We start from the raw sequence: 21,972 nt of genomic DNA, 5'->3' as shown, positions 1-21,972 counted from the left end.
ACCCCAGAGGTAGCATTGGGAGGCATTGTACCTCAAAGAGAATGCCTCTTGGAGCTAGCTTCCTGTCTGTGCTGTGGGGAAAGCTATCTACAAAGTACCTTTAAGGGCTGTAACATACTCCCCTCGTGTAACAGGGGCGGAGCTATGGTTTACCCAAACCCTATCTGTCCCTGCCTCCGTGCCCCCTTGTGAATGAGCTCCTCTCATGGGAGTACCTCAACAGTGCTTTCCCAAGCAATTCCATCTGAGGGTAGAGCTTTTGCTCTAATATTTGTAAGTCCTGATAATTCATTATTATTTGAAGCATTCAAATACAGCATGGTGCATCTTTTAGAACTTTGGTTCTATATCCTAAATTCATTTTTGTTTGGGTCATTTTGTGGTCTCTACTCTGTAGCCCATAATAATACTTAGTATTTCACTTCACAAGGACTAGCACGAAGCAAAAGAAGCCGTGTAGTTTTACAAAGCTGCCCTGCCAAACGTTCCAACCCTAATTTGGAGCGACCTCCACTACGCATGTTAGAGAACATTGTGCTGATAGCCCAGTCCTTAGCATCTCTGCTGAGAGTGCAAATAAGGTAGTCAATTAGTGCCTGTAGTAGTATGGCTTTTGTAACGTGGCCAAAATTGTCCACTTAGAAACAGACTGAAAACATGAATTCATTTTTATAGGACTCCACCAGCTGTCATATGGTAATAACTTTTGGTCTCTACTGACTAGTGATGCATTTGAACCATTGACCTAGAAGTGAAAGGTTCCGTATCCCATCTTCTCTGCCATCCAGATTCGTTCAAATTTTAATTAAAGTTTGTCATAAATAACTTTCATCTGTTCTAATTATTGTTCTTTTCACCATTTTTCCTCTAGCATGGAAGAGTGTGAAGCCCTCTGCACTCGGCTTGCTATTATGGTCGATGGCAGTTTCAGGTGTCTTGGTTCTCCCCAGCATATTAAAAACAGGTATTATCTGTTGACATCTAAACTACTGCTGCTAAATTCAGGCAGAGATTTAGCTAGACATTTTAATAGTGCCAGCAGGGTATAAATACTTACAACTGCAGAACAGTTTTCCCTTACCTACCATTACTGAAGTTAAAAGAGAAGCATTTAAGATATTAGCAAACTAAATGGATGTATGAATGACATTGCTAAAATACTCTATAATATGTATTGGTATTTGAAAGACAAAAAACTGTATCTAAATCAAGTTTCTATTGCACCCAACCTGAGAAATGGATTGTGTGCAGTTTGACATTTTGCTGGATTCATAAAAAAAAAAGCCTTACGTTCATCACATGCCTCTCTGCTCATAGAAAGAAGCATGTACCAGAACAGTACCCACGAAACAAATGCTTTCTGGGCCCTCAAATTAGCTATCCCTCTCACCTAACACCCTCTTGAGCTGACCTCAATGGTAATTGTATGTCCTGAGAATCAGGCTCTCTATTTATAAATAATGTTCTTCTCTTTCCTTCTCATGGACTGAGCACACTCAATTCTGCTTTGTATGTGCTCTGAAGTGAAACATAATCTAGGTAAGTGGGTATGTTATAAAGAGGACCGGTGCACATTACCAACAGAAAAACAGGGCAAGAAGTAGTGAGTTAAACTTCAGCTTTGAAAACTTAGATTAAATGTTAGAATAGACTTTGTGGGTCAGTTTCTCAGCTGGTGTAAATCATAGAATCATAGAATATCAGGGTTGGAAGGGACCTCAGGGTCATCTAGTCCAACACCCTGCTCAAAGCAGAACCAATCCCCAACTAAATCATCCCAGCCAGGGCTTTGTCAAGCCTGACCTTAAAAACCTCAAAGGAAGGAGATTCCACCACCTCCCTAGGTAACGCATTCCAGTGCTTCACCACCCTTCCAGTGAAAAAGTTTTTCCTAATATCCAACCTAAACCTCCCCCACTGCAACTTGAGACCATTACTCCTCGTTCTGTCATCTGCTACCACTGAGAATAGTCTAGATCTGTCCTCTTTGGAGCCCCCTTTCAGATAGTTGAAAGCTGCTATCAAATCCCCCCTCATTCTTCTCTTCCGCAGACTAAACAATCCCAGTTCCCTCAGCCTCTCCTCATAAGTCACATGTTCCAGTCCCCTAATCATTTTTGTTGCCCTCCGCTGGACTCTTTCCAATTTTTTCACATCCTTCTTGTAGTGTGGGGCTCAAAACTGGACACAGCACTCCAGATGAGGCCTCACCAATGTTGAATAGAGGGGAACAATCTTGTCCCTTGATCTGCTGGCAATACTCCTACTTATACAGCCCAAAATGTCGTTCGTCTTCTCGGCAACAAGGGCACACTGTTGACTCATATCCAGCTTCTCGCCCTCAGTCCTTTTCTGCAGAGCTGCTGCCTAGCCATTTGGTCTCTAGTGTGTAGCAGTGCATGGGATTCTTCCCTCCCTAGTGCAGGACTCTGCACTTGTCCTTGTTGAACCTCATCAGATTTCTTTTGGCCCAATCCTCTAATTTGTCTAGGTCCCTCTGTATCCTATCCCTACCCTCCAGAATATCTACCACTCCTCCCAGTTTAGAGTCATCTGCAAACTTGTTAAGGGTGCAATCCACTCTATCCTCCAGATCCTTAATGAAGATATTGAACAAAATCGGCCCCAGGACCGATCCCTGGGGCACTCTGCTTAATACCAGCTGCCAACTAGACATGGAGCCATTGATCACTGTTGAGCCCAATGATCTAGCCAACTTTCTATCCACCTTATAGTCCATTAATCCAGACCATACTTCTTTAACTTGCTGGCAAGAATACTGTGGGAGACAGTATCAAAAGCTTTGCTAAAGTCAAGGAATAACACGTCCACTGCTTTCCCCTCATCCACAGAGCCAGTTATCTCGTCATAGAAGGCAATTAGATTATTCAGGCATGACTTACCCTTGGTGAATCCATGCTGACTGTTCCTGATCTGTTTCCTCTCCTCTACGTGCTTCAGAATTGATTCCTTGAGGACCTGCTCCATGATTTTTCCGGGGACTGAGGTGAGGCTGACTGGGCTATAGCCCATATCCTCCTCCTCCTTCCCTTTTTTAAAGATGGGCACTACATTAGCCTTTTTCCAGTCCAATCAACATAACTCCATTGGAGTCAGTGAGGCTATGCTAATTTATACCAGCTGAGCATCTGGCATTATAACTGTAAGCACATTTAATAATAACAACAAACTCTAAAGAGAATTTTTGGGTTCACAATCCCTGGAGATATCCAAGTCTAAAATAGATATTCATCTATCAGGCAATTGGGGGCAATGAGAACTAGGCAGGGGAATAAACTAGGTGACGCACGGGAAGTTCCTCCCAATACTAATGATTTCTGGACACTCACAAATCAACAACTGCTTTCAGTTTCTCCAAAACAGGATTCCAGCAGAACATATTCTCAAAAGAGAGTATGTCTGACACAAATTCATAGTAGTAATTCTTGTAAAATTAATTATTTTTATGTGGAAAAACAGCACACCAGGCATATTTTACATTATCAGCAGATTTGCATTCCTTCTATTTGCCATGTCAGTTCTTTCAATAATTGAATCTTAATGGTATGCATGTGGGATTTTGTGATATGTGCACTGGTTATCAATATCATTGAGGTGTCTGTAGTGAGCCCGTAGTTAAAGCTGCACTAAGATTTTCACATAAAGAAGATTAAAATTTCTTTAGCTCACAGTTCAGTGATTGAATGTGGTCTCCAGATTAACCACACTTATTATCCAGAGAGCTACTGAATTTCCTTCTCTTTCTTTCTCTTTCGGGAGGAGGGAGAAAGTCACTAACTTTTCTACAGGAATCAATATCATTATCAGGGTTCCTTCCCCACTCTGAACTCTACGGTACAGATGTGTGGACCCATATGGAAGACCCCCTAAGCTTATTCTTACCAATTTAGGTTAAAAACTTCCCCAAGGTACAAACTTTGCCTTGTCCTTGAACAGTATGCTGCCACCACCAAGCATTTTAAACAAAGAACAGGGAAAGAGACCACTTGGAAACGTCTTCCCCCCAAAATATCCCCCCAAGCCCTACACACCCCCTTTCCTGGGCAGGCTTGAGAATAATATCCTAACCAATTGGTTAAAAAATCATCAAAGACCCAAACCCCTGTATCTTGGAAGAATGTAAAAATCAATCAGGTTCTTAAAAGAAGGATTTTATTAAAAAAAAAGAAAGGTAAAAATAATCTCTGTAAAATCAGGGTGGAAAATACTTTACAGGGTATTCAGATTCAAAACACAGAGGATCCCCCTCTGGGCAAAACCTTAAAGTTACAGAAAACAGGAATAAACCTCCCTCTTAACACAGGGAAAATTCACATAAAACAAAAGATAAACTAATCCGCCTTGCCTGGTTTACCTATACTGGTTGCAATATTGGAGACTTGGATTAGGATGGGTTGGAGAAGATGGATTTCTGTCTGGTTTCTCTGTCCCAAGAGAGAACAAACACGTAAACAAAGAGCACCAAAAAAGCCTTCTCCTCTCCCCCCCTCCCCCCGACCCAAGATTTGAAAGTATCTTGTCCCCTTATTGGTCCTTTGGGTCAAGTGTCAGACAGGTTAGCTGAGCTTCTTAACCCTTTACAGGTAACAGGATGTTGCCTCTGGCCAGGAGGGATTTTATAGCACTGTATAAAGAAAGGTGGTTACCCTTCCCTTTATATTTATGACAATCATCCGGATCGGAAAATTGGCTCCAACAGTCTCACTTTTGTCTTTAGCTTCCTGTAGCTAAGCCACCACCATCACCATTAACTTAGAACCTCACGCACAAGCATCCAGTACAATGATATGATGGGCAAAGTAAAAATTAAATGCAATAGAAGTTGTTCCCTTTCTCCATCTTAACACTTGGGATATACCCGAAGGGAAGCCAATGAGAATTTCAGTATCCTCCATGAACTTCCATTCACTGCTTTCTCGCTGTCCAGCCTCCCTCCTTGGTTTCCAAGCTCCAATCCATACAGATATCCCTAACCAGCTCCTGATTCCAGGTTTCTTTATTCCACTGCATGGTCACCTCGCTAACATCCCAGGTCCCCACAGACCAGATCCGGTGTGCTGGCGTGAAGTGCCTCTTTATTTCACAGCTCACTGATTGATTGATTGAGTTTAGTTTCCAAATATATACCACAATTATTCTGCAGAGGACTATTACATTTTGGTGGAAAAAATAGTTACTAACTTTCCCAGAGAAATCAATTCAGACCATTCTGCGTTGAAATTTAGCTGGTGCAGTTTTTTCTTACTCCTTGCTCAACACCACTGCTATGCTCGCTCACCTCGGATATTCACAGCCAACCTCTGGAAGCCTCCTTACCTTTCCTCCCCCTCGCCCCCCGCCCCGCTTCTCTTATAGTTCATTCATTACTCCCTCCTCTTCCCAGCCTCCTCCTCTGCCCCCCTTTCAGCCTTACTAATCCCACTGAAACCTTACCACTTGGAATGCAGTGCGCCTCCTGTTTTCCTGGCATCCTAAATGCCCGGCTGCCAAACACTACTTCCCTCCTCAATCTGCTACCCTTACCAACCACCCAGGCTACCTACTGCCTGCTTCACTCACCAATTCCTGCGGCCTTGAAGCCTACCCACATCCCCATGCCCACTTACTCAACACCCTTTAGTGTCCCTGTTTCTTCTATATCCTGTCAATGCAGTGTCCACCAGCACTGTAACACTTCATACAAACAGAAACAAAAAGAAGGAAAAAAGTAACCCCACCCCTTACACACACGCGCACACATGTACACACAAAGTTAACTTTCAGTTAAGGTGACTCAAGTGAAGAGAGTCAGTAAAACTCAATACAATCACTTAAGGCAACATTAACAACTAGATGAACTTGATTTAACCTGTTCTACTGCCCAAATGCAACTGCAGCCTTTCTCCCGTCTACAACAAAATTCCCCTTCCACTTCCAACTGAAATGCACAACCTTAACCTTAACTTTGACTTCCGCATGATTGATGTATGCTATTGATAGATTATGCCTTACCTTGAAAAGGCGGCTGCTGTTGTCACGCTAAGACTGGAGTAAAGATTGTATGCTTAAGTGTTACTTTGAGGAATTTGATAAGTGCATTGTGTGTGGTTGTATCCTGAAAGTGAAAATGTGTTTGTAACGGAGGTGAGGGATCCCATTCTATTTGAGTGGTAGAGTGTGTATTGTGCTTAGTCATAATATTAATTGATTTGCTTGGTGATTGATTATGCTGAAAGGAAATTCATGTAAACCACACAAATTTTAAATTAACAATGATTTTTGTGTATGTTGGTTACACAGGTGACACATTTTTATTTATAGTTTATTTTTAAGCAAGAATTCTGCTGAAAGGAAATTCATGTAAACCATATTAATTGTATGTTAGAACATAAAAATGGCCATCCAGCCCAGTATCCTGTCTTCTGACAGTGGACGGTGCCCGATGCTTCAGAGGGAATGAACAGAACAGGTCAATATACTGAGTAATCCATCCCCTCTCATTGAGTTCCAGCTTCTGACAGCCAGAGGCTTAGGAACACCTAGAACATGGGATTACTATCTTGGCTAATATCTTGTGATGGACTTATCCTCCGTGAATTTATCTAATACTTTTTTGAACCTATTTATACTTTTGGCCTTCACAACACACCCTGGTAATGAGTTCCACAGGTCAACTGTGCATTGTGTGAAGAAATACTTCCTTATGTTTGTTTTAAACCTGCTGCCTATTAACTTCATTGATGACCCCTGGTTCTTGTGTTATGTGAATGGGTAAATAACACTTCCTTATTCGCTTTCTCCACACCATTCATGATTTTATAGACATCTATCATGTCCCCCCTTGTCTCTTTTCCAATATGAACAGTCCCAGTCTTTCTAATATCTCCTCATATAGAGGCTATGCTATACTCCTAATACTTTTTGTTGTCCTTCTCTGCATCTTTTCTAATTCTAATATGTCTTTTCTGAGTGGGGACAACCTGAACTGCATGCAATATTCAAGGTGTGGGAGTACCATGGATTTTATAAAGTTGCATTATGATATTTTCTGCCTTATTATCTATCCTTTTCCTAATGGTTCCTAACATCTGTCAGCTTTTTTCCAAGGTCTCATTCTTGAGTGGTAACAGCTAATTTAGACCCCATCATTTTATATGTATAGTTGGGATTATGTTTTCCAGTGTGCATTACTTTGCATTTATCAACACTGAATTTCATCTGCCATTTTGTTGCCCAGTCACCCAGTTTTGTGAGATCTCTTTTTAACTCTTCACATGCTGCTTTGGACTTAACTGTCTTGAGTAATTTTGTATCATCTGCAAATTTTGCCACCTCACTCTTCACCGCTTTTTCCAGATCATTTATGAATATATTGAACAGTGATGGTCCCAGTACAGATCCTTGGGGCACCCCGCTATTTACCTATCTCCACTTTGAAAACTGAGCATTTAATGCTACCCTTTGTTTCCTATCTTTTAATCAGTTACTATAAGTTACTCTTATCCCATGACTGCTTACTTTGCTTAAGAGCCTTTGATGAGGGGCCTTGTCAAAGGCTTTCATTAACATTTAATTCCATTAAATAAAATTAGTTTATCATTTAACATTAACAAAGGTATTTTATGTTGGTTCTACTGATGCTATGCATATTTTTTTATTTACAATTTTTTTTACACAATAAATATTCCCAAATCACGTGTAGCTATAGTGGTCCAACTGACAGTTGAGTGAAACAAATAAATCTGACTGAATATTGTGTCAGCATCTGAACCAAACCTTTATGTCATTGGTTCATTTCAATTTAAAAGCCATACATTTTGGTGACCAGCATAATTCTGTAACACTTTCTTGGAACCTTATTTTAGCATACTAAAACGAGGCAATGCTGTATAATAGGAGAACCCAGTAGGAGACATATTTTTAGTTTATTTACCATAGTATTATTATGTCTTGGGGTTTTACCCATACATAAATATAGCAACTCAAACTCCACACTGAGAAGAGGTTATTTCTAGACTCAGATAATTTCTACTGCTGTTTTACTGCTTTCCCTATTTGTCCTAGTCTCTCTTCCTGTTTTCCTTCTTCCCTATTCTCAGCCGATACGTTCACTGTTCATCCAAGGTCCGAGTTATGCTTGCAGGTAGTCTATCTCCTGTTCAGATTCGGGGCCATTTGTAAGACGATATTTGTCTATGTTGACAGAGATTTAAAATATCTCAGACTCCTTCCCACTATTAAAGTTATTGTCCAGTTCCTTTAAAAGATCTCTTATTGCAGCTGCTAAATTTCTGAATAATGCCAGAAAGGCTTTGTTACTTGGAAAGAGTGAGCATAGAGGTGAGCTGGAAACTCATTTGTAGATATGGTTTGCAGGAGCTACATGCTTTAGTAGACGTGGCTGCTAAAACCTAATTTCAGTTGACTCCTGCCAAATAAGTCACTCTAAATTGTGAATTGATTACATTTCTGCTCTCTCCCCAGCATTCTCCATGATATTTTATGTTTTTCAAGAAATTGCACAGAAGCATTTTTATGTTCGATACAGCTGGCCAATCCTCTAGGAACAGTATTTTGAATATCTTCCTTCATTGTGGGTCCATCTGGACAGATTTCTCATAGTTGAAATACCCATACCCATTTTTCAAGTGCTGGATGCACATCAAGTCTGTGCACAAATAATATCAGCAAGCCAGCTGATTAAATTACCCAACAACTAATCCATTTGTTATGGCAGAGCTGAAGTGAAAATGTGTTGCCAAACTGTTACACTTTACCATTTAAAAAATTAGGTTGATGAGGAAGATTTTCGTCTTTCTTTCTAACGCATTTGTGGATTTCTTAGAGTGAAAGGAGAGGTTTGAATTTAAAAATCTCATGAATATTCCAGTGCTGAGTGGAAACAGCGTTACAATACTGGAGGATCCTGGGATTTATTAGGTAATAAAGTCATGATGTGTTTATTAGAAATCATAAAACATGTCATTAATGACATGGAATAATGCAATTTTTATACCTATTATCTTGAAAAATCAAAATATTTTTTTTCATTTGACAAACTGGTTATTGTCACTGAGTGTGTAGGCATATATGGGTAATATATTTATCTCAATATATTCTCAATGAAGAATTAAGGTTGAAAGCAGCTTTCTGTGGAGTCCAGCTAGCACTCCCTGAAAAGGTACATTTTTCATTACAAATATTATGTATCTTTAAAAATTCCCAAACATTTGAAGTCTGGAAATGAGCCCTATCTATTTATATTTATACATATTAAACACTAAACCTTACATTAAAATAACATGAATAAGTTGCAAACTCAAGCACAAGAAAGTTAGGAAATGCCTGAATTAAAGTTGCCTGAGCACTGAATGAGGCACGGGGTCCTGTTAAAGACTTTAGTATAATGCATTTGCAAAAGAGGGCCCTATTAAGCTTGCATAGGCACCCTTATTTCTAACATTCCCTGACTTTTGTGTGCTTGGCCTTGCAACCTTAATGATGATGTTTTAATAATTTTGTGTGTGTAATATCCTAGGGTTTTTTTTTAAAAAAAGCTAACTGAAGAAAACAGAAATTCCATCATCTGACATCAGATTGATATCCACATAGGTCATCAGTAGGTTTGGAACCTTTAATTCCACTGTACAGACTTCCATGTGAGCTAATGAAATAGTTGATAGCAGTAGTAGCTGCCATCCTCTATGTAGACCAGCACTAGAGGGAATGGGACACTTTGCCAGTGGGTGTCATAGACATTTGCTGACACCTGAGGAATCATGAGGCTTGGGAATCTTGGTTTCCATTCCAGGCTCTGGAGGGGAGTGTGCTCTAGTGGGCACAGACTCTTGTGTTCATTCTCCCCAACCATGACCTCTTCTGTCCCATCTGATACAATCTGTCCCTGTCCCAGTCCTAGCTCTTCCCTGCCCCTGACTCCTCATCTCAGTCCCATTCTCCTTGCCTCTCCAGTTCCAAACTCCACTCCTCAGGCTTCTCATCTTAGTCCCGGGCTTCTTGCCCAGCAAGTCCTAATCTAATCCCTCCAGACAACCCTTACCGAAACAATCATTGTCCCCTCTTCTCATCTGATCAATCTCATTCTACCCTCAGTTATGTCTCCCAGCCGATATTCCCATTCCTTCTGGCTTCCAGAAGCTCTTTATCAAATTTGTGCTTCTCTTGCCTAGCTCCTTCTTCCAGCCTCTCTGCCAAGATTACCAGTACTCCCCCTTCATTGTGGCCCCTCTTCATATCTGTTTCCCTCACTTCAGTCCGCTGCCCCACTAGGTCTCAGATCCAGTCTTTTCCTCCAGACAATCCCAGTCTTCCCCTGTTTCCTCATCTAAACACAGTCTTCCCTGACCTACTGGCTTCCAATCATCCCTCCACCTGTTTTTCTTTCCAGGTCCCAATCCAACCTCCTTCCTCAGCCACTCCCAATTTCCCTCTGCCATTCTCCAGTCCTGTCTCCACCCCTACAAGTTCCTTCTCGTAATCTACTCCCCCTGTGACCCTCCCCCAACACACATCTGGCTCTTGTCCCTTCTGCATTCCAATCAGGCAGCTTCCTTCTCCACACTACTTGAGGCCACAGGAGTGAGACTTTCTGCTCAGGTGACTAGACCTGCGTAGCTGGTGGCAGCCCAAATCTGTAATCGCAGGGAACATTCTGCTCAGCCCAGGGCTGGAACATGTCCAACACAGACTCACTCTTTGGGGTATTTAATGGCTAAAATATAAGTTTCTACTGAGTATGTGCACACTGCGGTTTTTCACAGGCTTATAACTTGGCCAAATTAGGTGGATCTTCATGGGGAGAGCAAAAAGTACACCTAGACACAAAGTACACCCTGACAAATTTCAAGTCCCTGCTCCAAATCTGGGCCACTACAACTTTTCCAACTTTTTTATAAAAATTTGCCGGACTCTCTCAACCTGAGTAAAACAACATATTTTAATCTAGCCTCATTCTTGACATTGGCCAAAACCATTTTAGCTGAAATTTCCCCAAAACAAATTCAGTCTGAGGCCAGCACAAAGCATGAAAAATTTCAGCCCAAATGGTTAAAGGTTGGCAAAGTTACAAGCAACTGAAAACAAGATCTTATAATGAGCACTATCAGGCAACCTCAGCAGGTTGTGCTACTAGCCCGATCTGTAATATATAGGGTCTGAACCACCACTTCGTTACTCCACCAGTGGAAGACCAGAGTATCACAGTGGTGAATCAAGCCCAGGGGATGGGTGTGGGTGTACATATGTACACACACACAAAATGTATGTATACATGTGTATGTGAATACAGTTATCAAGATTTTGATATACAGTATGCTCCCCTTTATCCAAAACCCTTCCTTATCCTCCATTCAGAGTCTTGGTCTGGAGTCTCTACTGTGCCCCACACCTTGCGCCTGCAGGGATTGATGGGAGTGAGTGAGCATGGGCAGAGCAGAAACTCCCAGCCAGGACTGCAAGGAGGGGGACGAGCCCCCAGGCTCAGGGGAGGCCATCCCTCTACTGAATAGCTTCTGACATCTTGATTATCTGAAATCTCAATTATCGGAATAAGATCCATGCCCACCCTGCTATTTAGATAATTAGGAGTATACTGTATATAAAATAATCAAGATTTTAAAAATAGGTGCCTACATTTAGGATCTTAAACCCATAAGTGTCAAGTGCCCAACATCTCATGTTGACTGTGGTGGGAGTTGCTGGGAGCAAAGCATTTAAAAAAAAATGCCACCTATTTAGCGACCTAAATATGGACTTGTGAGACTAGGTTTTGAAAAATCTAGGTTCTGAGTGTGTATACATGGACATGTCTTATGAACTATATGTCCAATACACTATATATGGCCCATACCTGTGTATTATGTGACAATCTGTCTGTTTTTACATTCCTGTTGTTACTTAAGAAAACAGATAATTACAAAAAGAAATAACTGATGAATAGCTTATGGGAAGGAGATTTTATATATTAAAAATTGCTATATAATCTACTTATGATTTTGTATTTGTTCAACAACACTGAGGTTGTTCCACTTCGAATAACCATAAGGAAATGGCATATAGAAGTTGGTACCAGTTTTGAATTTGTTATTAAGCTTTTTTTTAAGAAAGTGAAAGTTTCATCAGTTCAGTTTTAATTTTTAATAGATACATTTATCTCAATTTTTTTCTCTTTTCAAATACATTTGTATTTGTTTGTAAATTTTATTACGTAAAACAGTCATGCTGGGCCAGATCAATGATCCATCTAGCCCAGTATCCTGTTATCTAGCAGTGGCCAATGCCAGATGCCTCAGAGTGTGTCAAGGTTCCTTCCCCACTCTGAACTCTAGGGTACAGATGTGGGGACCTGCATGAAAAACCCGCTAAGCTTATTTTTATCAGCTTAGGTTAAAACTTCCCCAAGTACCAAATATTTTACCTTTTGTCCCTGGGCCTTATTGCTGCCACCACCAAGCGTCTAACAAATATAACAGGGAAAGAGCCTGCTTGGAAATGTCTTTCCCCCTAAAATCCCCCCAAGCCCTACAGCCCCTTTCCTGGGAAAGGCTTGATAAAAATCCTCACCAATTTGCATAGGTGAACAAACCCTTGGATCTTAAGAACAATGAAAAAGCAATCAGCTTCTTAAAAGAAGAATTTTAATTAAAGAAAAAGTAAAAGAATCATCTCTGTAAAATCAGGATGGTAAATACCTTACAGGGTAATCAGATTCAAAACATAGAGAGTCCCTCTAGGCTAAACATTAAGTTACAAAAAGACACAAAACCAGGAATATACATTCCATTCAGCACAACTTATTTTTTCAGCCATTTAAACAAAACAGAATCTAACGCATCTCTAACTAGATTGCTTATTAACTCTTCACAGGAGTTCTGACCTGCATTCCTGGCAAAAGCAACACACGGAGAGAACCCTTTGTTTACCCCCACCCCCCCACCTCCAGCTTTGAATGTATCTTGTTTCCTCATTGGTCATTTTGGTCAGGTGCCAGTGAGGTTATCTTAGCTTCTTAACCCTTTACAGGTGAAAGGGTTTTTCCTCTGGCCAGGAGGGATTTAAAGGTGTTTACCCTTCCCTTTATATTTATGACAGAGGAAATGAACAGAACAGAGCAATTATTCAGTGATCCACCTCTGTCACCCAGTTGCAGCTTCCAGAAGTCAGAGGTTTAAGAACATTAAGTATGAGGTTGTGTCCCTGAGCACCCTGGCTAATAGCCAGGGATGGACCTTTCCTCCATGAAATTATCTTTTTTGAACCCAGTTATACTTTTTGCCTTCAACGTCCCCAGCCAATGAGTTCTACAGGTTTACTGTGCATTGTGTGAAGAGTCACACAGAGGGCCTCCCAATAGAGGGCCTGATCCTTTGTTTATGTTAGTAGTGCTAATTGAAGTCAGGCAACTTGCACCCATGATGACTATTCATTTAAGGGAAGAAAAAATTGCATCCGATGTATGGAAAGGAATGTGAAGTAAAGTAAAGAGTTAAGCATTGCAGTAGTGTGTTGTTTCTTATTCTTGAAGTATGGCTGATGTTCTGAAGGATATGGCTTATGGTCTCTCTTCCAGACATTAAATTCTAATAATGCTTTGATTTTATTGTCTGATATAATGTCATTCTTTGAGTAATCTGTTGATATTATATGAAGCAATAGAAGAGATCAGTCAAGCTAGTTTTATACTAAATGATAAAGTGTGCACATGATTTTTTCACAAGCAAATTTTCAGACAGTGCTAATTTAATGATGCATATTTCCGGGCGGAGACAACAGAACTAGAAAGAACAACATCAAGGAAATGTGTGTTTTGAATAGTGAGATATATCTAGATGATTAGCAGCTCGGGCTAGTCATCAGGAATTAAGATACAGGCCCAGATATGCTGCTTCACTGAAATTACATTTAGCAAACTTGGTGGGAAGGGTGGTGTAGGAATTCAGGGAGCTCCTTGCTGTAGCTGTCTGATACTCTGCCAATTCTTGGTGCAGGTTACAGGAGCACCCACATACTTCTGTAAATTGGTGACCACACTCAGCTAGCACGTCTGCCAACTGAGTGTAGCAGGAAGATGTTGGCATCCAGCCACTTCTCTTCCACTCCCTCCAGGCCCCTGCACTGGGCTTTTGAGAAGGTGGCATAAGAGATAGCATTAATGGCTTTGTATCCCCTGGAGAATCCCCGGTTAGAGGAGACAGCCTCCATTCCCTTTACACTGCCTGTGTGGCACAAAGGGAACAGAGCAGGGCTGGGAACCAGCTCGATAATATAGTTGGTATTTAAAAAATAATGGTCCAATCATGTAGACACTCAATGAGTAACTTTACTTCCATGAGCAGTTCCTTTGGGTTTGGTGAGAGTCCAAATTGAACAAATAGCCTGACTGGAAAAGAACGAGATTAAAAACAAATGAAGGCAGCATTAAATTGATGTGATGGTGCATGCTTATAGCAATGGAAAACGCCTTTGCTGAGCAGCGCCAAAGATAGGGCAACAGATGGCTGCTGAACAGGTGCGCTGGTTCAACTGATGCCTCTTTAATGATTGTTTTCCTCCTCCGGTCTTGAACATTTTGGTATTTAAGGTTTGCTCCTAGCACTGCTAATCAAACCAGAATGTGGTGGTCTGTGTAATTCAACTTTGGGTTTCTGCATTAATTGTATCAGTTGGGTCAGAGAGGAAAACATTTAGACGAAAAAATGGTCAGTTCAATTTCCATTGCCTCAGTTGACTACAGAGAGCAATTTGCTGGCTGATTACAGAAAGGGGGGAGATGTTGTAGATGGTCACAGTACTCTGTACAGAAACTTCTGCAGAATTCAAGGTATAGGAGATGCATAATTTGACTAGCCAAAAACATTTCCCATTTTTGAAAGCTTTTTATTTGTACCCATGTTGGTATTCATGCCATTCAGGATTAAGAATTACATTAAGCCACAGAGATTTCTGTCCGTGCTAATCAGAATTTTTATTTATTTTCATTGGAAACGTCACTGCATGCAACATTTTCATTTTATGAGACAGCTGAACATCTTCATAAAACAGCATTTTTCTGACTGTAATTCCATAGGACCTCTGTTACAGGCACCAGAAGACTGATCAGAATCAATGCTCTCTCGTAAAAGGTTACCTTCGCTTGGCTTCCATCTACATTGAATACCCTTGTTAACACTATCCATCTTTGTTGCATTTTGTTTGTCATTTCTGCAGGGATGATGATATGCATATAAAAGATTTAATTACCAGTCTATTAGGTGTTTGTAAATCATTGAAACCAGCCAGCCACTGCTCTGGATTCCACAGCATTCCACATCCTTCTCCTGTGATCATGTTGTTCACATGTTACTTCATGCTAGTCAAAGAATGTTTGGAAATCAACAGCACAGATTGGGTAGTGTCACATTTGAACAAAGCTAAATAATGGCATGTTTCCTTTTCCGATGCCATTTAAATGTTTGGGTCCAAATGCAATCGGAAAAATAAAACAAAACACATGCAGTGTTGGGGTGCTGTCTATATCTTTTTAAACAAGTCATCACACTCATATTTTAGGGTGCTGCAACACAGCTTTGCTACGTAGTCTTTGTACCAACCATTCCCACAATAAGATTCTTCAGTCTAATAAGATACATGAAAATAATACTTCGCTCTATGGATCTAAACTTTTGAAATAATTGGCTAGGTCTTCACCTGGTGTTACATGTCAGGTAGTCACAGGTACATGGCTTTACACCAGCTAAGGATCTAGCTCAATGCAAATCTCACAACCATTATTATAATCCACGTGTTTTATAAAGTAAATGGGTCAAAGGAACGCAGACAATCTGTGATGAAACTGGGAAAACATCTCCTGAATCCGAGGCTTGTGCTTTAGCATCTTATCTTTACTTCTTTTCTTTCTCAGACTATTGAGGAGAGGTTGAGCTGAGGGTTTCGGTTTATATCTATGGGCAGTCCTTTTCTTTTTGTACCTCTGTGTGTGTTCAATCTGTGCAATGTGTACCTATAGACATATTTTTCTAAACTTGAAGAAGGAAATGTATAATGTACAGTTTACTCCAGACTATCTGACTGGCATAGGGGACATGGGTTTTGGTATTTTGAATAATCAAGAGGGCAGGAGCCATTCAGCAGTGGGGAGGCCTCCCCCACGGACAAGAGCTTGTCCTTCTCCTTGTAGCCCAGGCTGGGTTTCTCTGCTCTGCTCTGCCCTGCTCACTTATTCCTGTGACAGTGGCGCTGCAAAGGGCTCCCCACTTGCTATGGGGCCAGTGACACCCAATCTCTGCTGACACAAGGTGCAGCAGCACAAGGAGCCCTCTGCAGCTCTGCTGTCATGGCCAAACTCACTCGTTCCCGTGCAGAGGGCTCTCTGCACTGCCACAGGAGCCATTCAGCAGCAGGATGGCCTCGCCCATAGCAGGGCCTTTTCCCCACTCCTCCTCACTGTTCTGGCCAGGGGCCTCTGCTCTGTTATTCAAACCTCCACATTATTCAAATCTCTTCCTTGCCCCCCAGCATGAGAAATGCACCACGCTGGGGGACGAGAAAGGGATTTGGATAATGTGGAAGATTGGATAATAGGGTTTCAGGTAAACGGGAGTAAACTGTATACTATTCCATCTACCACTGTTTTGATGATGATGATGATGATAATTTGCGCTATATATGATAAATCCAAGGAACTCAGCATGTGTCATGAGTTGTGTACTGGAAACTGGATATTTCTGCAGGGACATTGTGAAATAAGGAAATCTTCCCACCACCAGGCCTCAAAAGAACAGCCATTTGGCTAATATAGCCTAGTAATTATTTCTCTACCGTGTGGTAGACTTCTCGTGAGTCGCAGAAATTCCACTAGTGCTGTGCAGTAGTGAGTGGCATAGTCTGGAAATGCATCGGTCACTTGATAAATGTGCCACATACTTCAGGCCCTTTATGAACATTCCAAAAACACTTAAAAATGTACAACATATGAAAGGAGTGTTCTGGTGTTCCTAATTCAACAGTGAATAACAGACCTTCCATGTAGCACTCTGTAGCCATGGTGTTATAGCAGAGTTTGTCTGAAACACCCAACTCTGGTAACAAGCCTTGAGCTTAATGAGAGAAAGTGGATTCAGCTGACTCACTTAGACGACAACTCATTACCTCACCCAGATGTAAGTGAAGCAGGTGGGAGTGATTTGCTTGTAAGAGAGGATTTAGGGTATAGGCAAAACAATACTGAGATAGGAACCCTTGGAACAGGTAAGTGGGGCAGAAAGTTTATACTGAATGATATTAAATTGTGTGTGGTGTGTTATTTTATAGCCAAATCCTAGGAAAGGAGGGTGAGATTTTGAATCTATATAGCATGTGGACTTTGTTTTAGAGCAGGAAAAGCACTTACACGTACACCTGTAGTTGAAAATGATCATGAGCAAATGTTGAATGCTATAGAGGTGACTTTCATCACTTATAATGTGTCTATTTTATGTATAATATTAACCATCTGCACTATATGCTAGAAAGAATATATTTAATAAAATAATGCTTTAGTTAGGTTTTCAAAACTTGACTTACCTACATATTATGAAATGTGTCCAGAGAGAGGAAAATAAATTATCTACATTATTCCATGAGATTTAATAGTGTTAACAAGTAGTTAAAGTAGGAAACTAGGAATCAGGAGACTTGGGTTGTGTTCCTAAATGTTGCTGATTTGTAGTATGAACATTGACAAAGCACTTAACAACTCTATGCCTTACTTTCTACTTCTGTAAAACACAGATAATACCCATGTTTGTAAAACATTTGAGCTCCTCCATGGCAAGGTCTCACTAAATGCAATGTATTGTGATCACCTACAGTTTAATACTTTCTTTCTCCCATTAGGAAAAATACACCTCCTACTCTTCCTTTTCTGTATTTGGTTCTGGCAACAAATGCTATCCTCCACTGACTGTTCAAATCTGTGTAGTCATTAAGACATGTCCTCCTTTTACAAATAACAGTTTTGTGGCACTATGAGTATCAGTGACATTGTCTCTTCCTTGTGGTTATCAGTGTGTGTTGATGATATAATATTAAAATCCCAGTGGTGGTAATACAATAGGCATCCATGTTGTTACTTGATAACATTGTGTGACAATCAATTTAGCTGAGCATTCTTTTCATCTTTATGGAAAAGAACATGTACATCTCTGTCTCTGCTCAATGCTTTCAGGTTTGGAGATGGCTATTCAGTCAAGGTTTGGCTTAACAAAGAAACAAGTAACCACGGTGCTATTTTGGACTATCTGCAGCTACATTTTCCAGGAACACAGTTTAAGGTACGCCTGAAATTCTCTGTTTATAGCAGTTGCCAAGGATAGGTTCTTGAGACCATTAACGAAAGGTAAAGTTGAATAAACTAGCTGGTTTCTCATTCTTTCCTGATCAATATGGCTACTCGTTTTAATTGATATGTGCGTAACTGTTAAATTGTCACCCACAGTATGGTGCAGATTAACCTCAGATGCAGAGTAGGGCCATTTCGGCAGCATAAGCAAATGTGATTGGTTCATGAGCTGCACTTCCCTTTTCTTATATTTGGTATTTACAGAGTCAGAATTTCCAGGACATGCACGCAGGGCCTGATCCTATGTCCACTGAAGTGAATGGAAGTAATTTTGGAGTTAATACATCAGCAACACCATATTTTAGTTTGTCCTCACCCAGTCAATCCAGTACCTAGAAAATGGAAGTCAGGTGATCTTATTGCATTAGGAAGTCAACATTTACCCACAGCTACCACACAGTGACATCTAAAATGCCTCTGATGCCTTCTATTTTAAGCATAAGGATATGACGTAGTGTTTCAGGTATCATTGTGTGATAACTCTTGATTGTTGAATGGCAATTACTATGTATACGTGTCATCACCAGAAAAGCTCTCAAATATATATTTAATAGTTGACTGAAAGTTGTGCTACAACTTTGTTCTCCTTTCCCAGCAGGTTGCCTGATTTAAAATAGGGGGCTCGGAATTAAAATAGGGGAATTCTTCTGAGGCTGAACTAATGCAAGGAAATGGGCATCCCAACCAAGAGATCCAGTTATATAATATTTTAGACATTTTCTCTCAAGACATTTGAACTCCTCCTTTCATTTTTCTTTCTTTTCTTCAGTCCATCCGTTCAGATAAACAGGTGCGATGTCTTAATCTAATAAGGTGTACAAGCCCATAGATGTAGTGAGATTTTCATTTTCACAGGCACTTGGCTATTTGGTTAAATAATATTACTAATGTAGAAATCACACATTTTTGCTCTTAGCTGTGTTCATAATAAACTCTAATGGTAACCCAGGATTAGTTGGTTTGTGTGTGTTTATATAAAATAGATGTGGTACCCACTAGTTAATAAAAGTAAACTTTATTCTACTTTCTCTAATCTTGCCAATGTCTGCAGTAAGATGTCTATAGTCCAGTGCTCTGAAGCACCTCTGTTTTCCAAGGTCACAGAGGAAAAGTCAATTGGTGTGTTGCTCACTGTATCCATAAAAGTGTCCTGGATTTGCATATATTGTATGATATGAACACATCATAAAAGGGTAACGCTTTCAAATATACCACAGCCATCTGTCACATCCCCAAAATGTGTGTTCAGGCATAAATATCAAACTCAGTAGATTAAAACATATATTTTCACATGCAAAATTGATCCTTTATAGGTGTAATTTAGAACTCTCTGAAAATGTATCCTATAAAAGTAGATGGTCCCAAGCTGTAGAATTTTGGTCTGCATATAGGTTTCTAGCACCCTGAATGTCGGGATAGGGTTCTGATTTAAGGTTTTGGTTTGGCCATTGTAGATACCGGCTGTGACATGCTGATTTCAATGTGGCTTCTGAAATGTTTCCCATTCCCCAAAGTGTCTGAATCAATGGGTTTGGTTTGAAGCCCTCTCTAACCTTAAAATTGATAAGAAAAATACATCCCCGCAGCTGCAAACGGCTCACTGTCTTTCAGGTCCATTGTGATAGCTTTGTGGAAACTGAAAGATCTTTTCTGAACCACACCACATTGTGCCTTTTACAATGTTACAATCAAGATCTAGTGGATTCTTACAGAATCCTATTTTTCAGCTGAGGCTCATATTGAAACCGGGTCAGTTGAAAATAAATATAACTCTATCAGAATATTCACTAGCATTTATTTATGTTTGTTTGAAGGAACAGCACCTTAATCTCCAGGAGTATCGTGTACCATATGGATGCGGCTGCTTACCAGAGCTCTTCAAAGTTTTAGAGAACCACAAAGTTCTACTGCAAATCAAACATTATTCCATTAATGAAACCACTTTAGAGCAGGTATGTTCCTCCTCTGTGTTGCCTCTCTTTTTCTGAATATGCTGTGCCACTTTAATTAAGTATGCAGTAGAATATTGCAGTATATAGTTTATCTAGAGCTGTCCTAGTGCGATTCATAACCCACGATAACCTTATAACTAAAGGCTTTTCTTCCTTAGTGCAAGTGGTTGGGATCTTTCCTTTTGAAGCAAATGTCATGCAGTTTACTTGCATTTGCAACCTATGTACCACTGCAACAGGCACATTAGAAACACACAGATAGAAGGGTTCCCTGCTTATGCCTATGAAATCCTGGGTTTACATCATGTATAATATAGTGATGATCCTGACATTCCTGGGTGCCTGTGGCATCTAGGGATATAACTTCTCACGTATCTTCTGAAAACGCTGAGAAGCTGAGCTAGTCAGAACATTAATTATGTATAATATTTGCTGTGAGATTAGCTCTTTTTTCCAAGTGCAAATCATTCATGAACAGACTTTGATTTGTATGAATCTATCAGCTCCTGCTGCTTTAATTATTCAGTGAGCAATTTATCCAAACAAATAGCCTATGGGTTGTTCCTTGACTGTTCACTCAAGCTTGTTTACTCTTCATTATTTATGGTGAGTGATTGCTCACCTCAGTCACATGGTACTGTTTTTGCACCCTGCCTGAATAAGTGAAAGTTTTAAACAGGATAACAAATATACTTCCTCTTGAATGAATTCCTTTGCTTCCATGTGAATATTGTTATGGGAATGAAGAACTGTCATCCCTCAAATATCCGAGTGATCAAAAAACCCTTTCACATGAATGTAGGTGAAAAGGAAACGAGCAAGGGACCCAACTGAATACAACGGGCATTTGGAATTCAAATAGATGTTTGGCCACATCAATCCACAGCATTCAGAAGGTTACTCAACATAAATTTTAGCTTTAAATATCTGGGCGTAGATCCTGCACCACTGAAGTCAATGGGAGTTTTACCATTCAAGTGGGTGGAAGCAGGATCAGGCCCCTCCCTAATTTTTTTTAAAAAGTATTGATTTGTTTATTCAATACAAGCAAAATCCAGTGTTCCCAAGGAATGTGGATAACCATATAAAATTTGAACTTATTTTATCATTATTTTTATTTGACTTGAAGATGTAGAGGTGAGGAGCAATTTGTTTGCAAACTGCTCTAGATCAAATGTAACTCTGAAGGGATTTCATCAGTTTTGAACACAGACTTTACTGATTTGCTTTAGAAAGCATCTTAATAAAAGTGGCCTGAAAAAGTCACAAAAAGAGACAAATTTCTAGCTCATGTATTGCTATCCCATAAGCCCTCCTCTGTTGTATCTTGCAGGTATTTATTAATTTTGCTACTCAGCAGCAGGAAACGTCTTATTCTGCACAAGAATCTTCCACCAATCATCATCACCATCTGCCAGTCTAGACTCAGTGCAGTTCACCATCCAGCAAAATATTTTACAGTCAATACAACTTTTCACCTGGTTACTGCCAAACTGAAAGGGAAGGCAAAATTTGCAATTTATAGACCAAAAAACAGAGCTACCAGTTCTTAGTAGAAAGAGTGGGTATTATACAGACACACGGCCAAAAAAAATGTACACTCCTTTACTGAACTGGAATTTT

At 40.2% G+C, this 21,972-nt stretch overlaps 1 protein-coding gene across 1 annotated transcript in view; it reads left to right on the top strand.

Moving 5' to 3' along the window:
- ABCA13 (ATP binding cassette subfamily A member 13) overlaps nucleotides 1–21,772 on the top strand; it is a 230,961-nt gene extending 209,189 nt beyond the window's left edge. The window contains exons 42-45 of the mRNA XM_077808719.1: nucleotides 872–964; nucleotides 18,224–18,329; nucleotides 20,212–20,349; nucleotides 21,683–21,772. Coding sequence (XP_077664845.1) covers nucleotides 872–964; nucleotides 18,224–18,329; nucleotides 20,212–20,349; nucleotides 21,683–21,772 — 427 coding nt within the window. The remainder of the gene's footprint in view (nucleotides 1–871; nucleotides 965–18,223; nucleotides 18,330–20,211; nucleotides 20,350–21,682) is intronic.
- Nucleotides 21,773–21,972: the final 200 nt, after the last annotated feature.

This window comes from Eretmochelys imbricata, chromosome 2 (assembly GCF_965152235.1).
Source record: "Eretmochelys imbricata isolate rEreImb1 chromosome 2, rEreImb1.hap1, whole genome shotgun sequence".
NCBI lineage: Eukaryota > Metazoa > Chordata > Testudines > Cheloniidae > Eretmochelys > Eretmochelys imbricata.
Note: the sequence above shows the minus strand (reverse complement) of the source record. Positions and strands in the feature narration are given on the sequence as shown.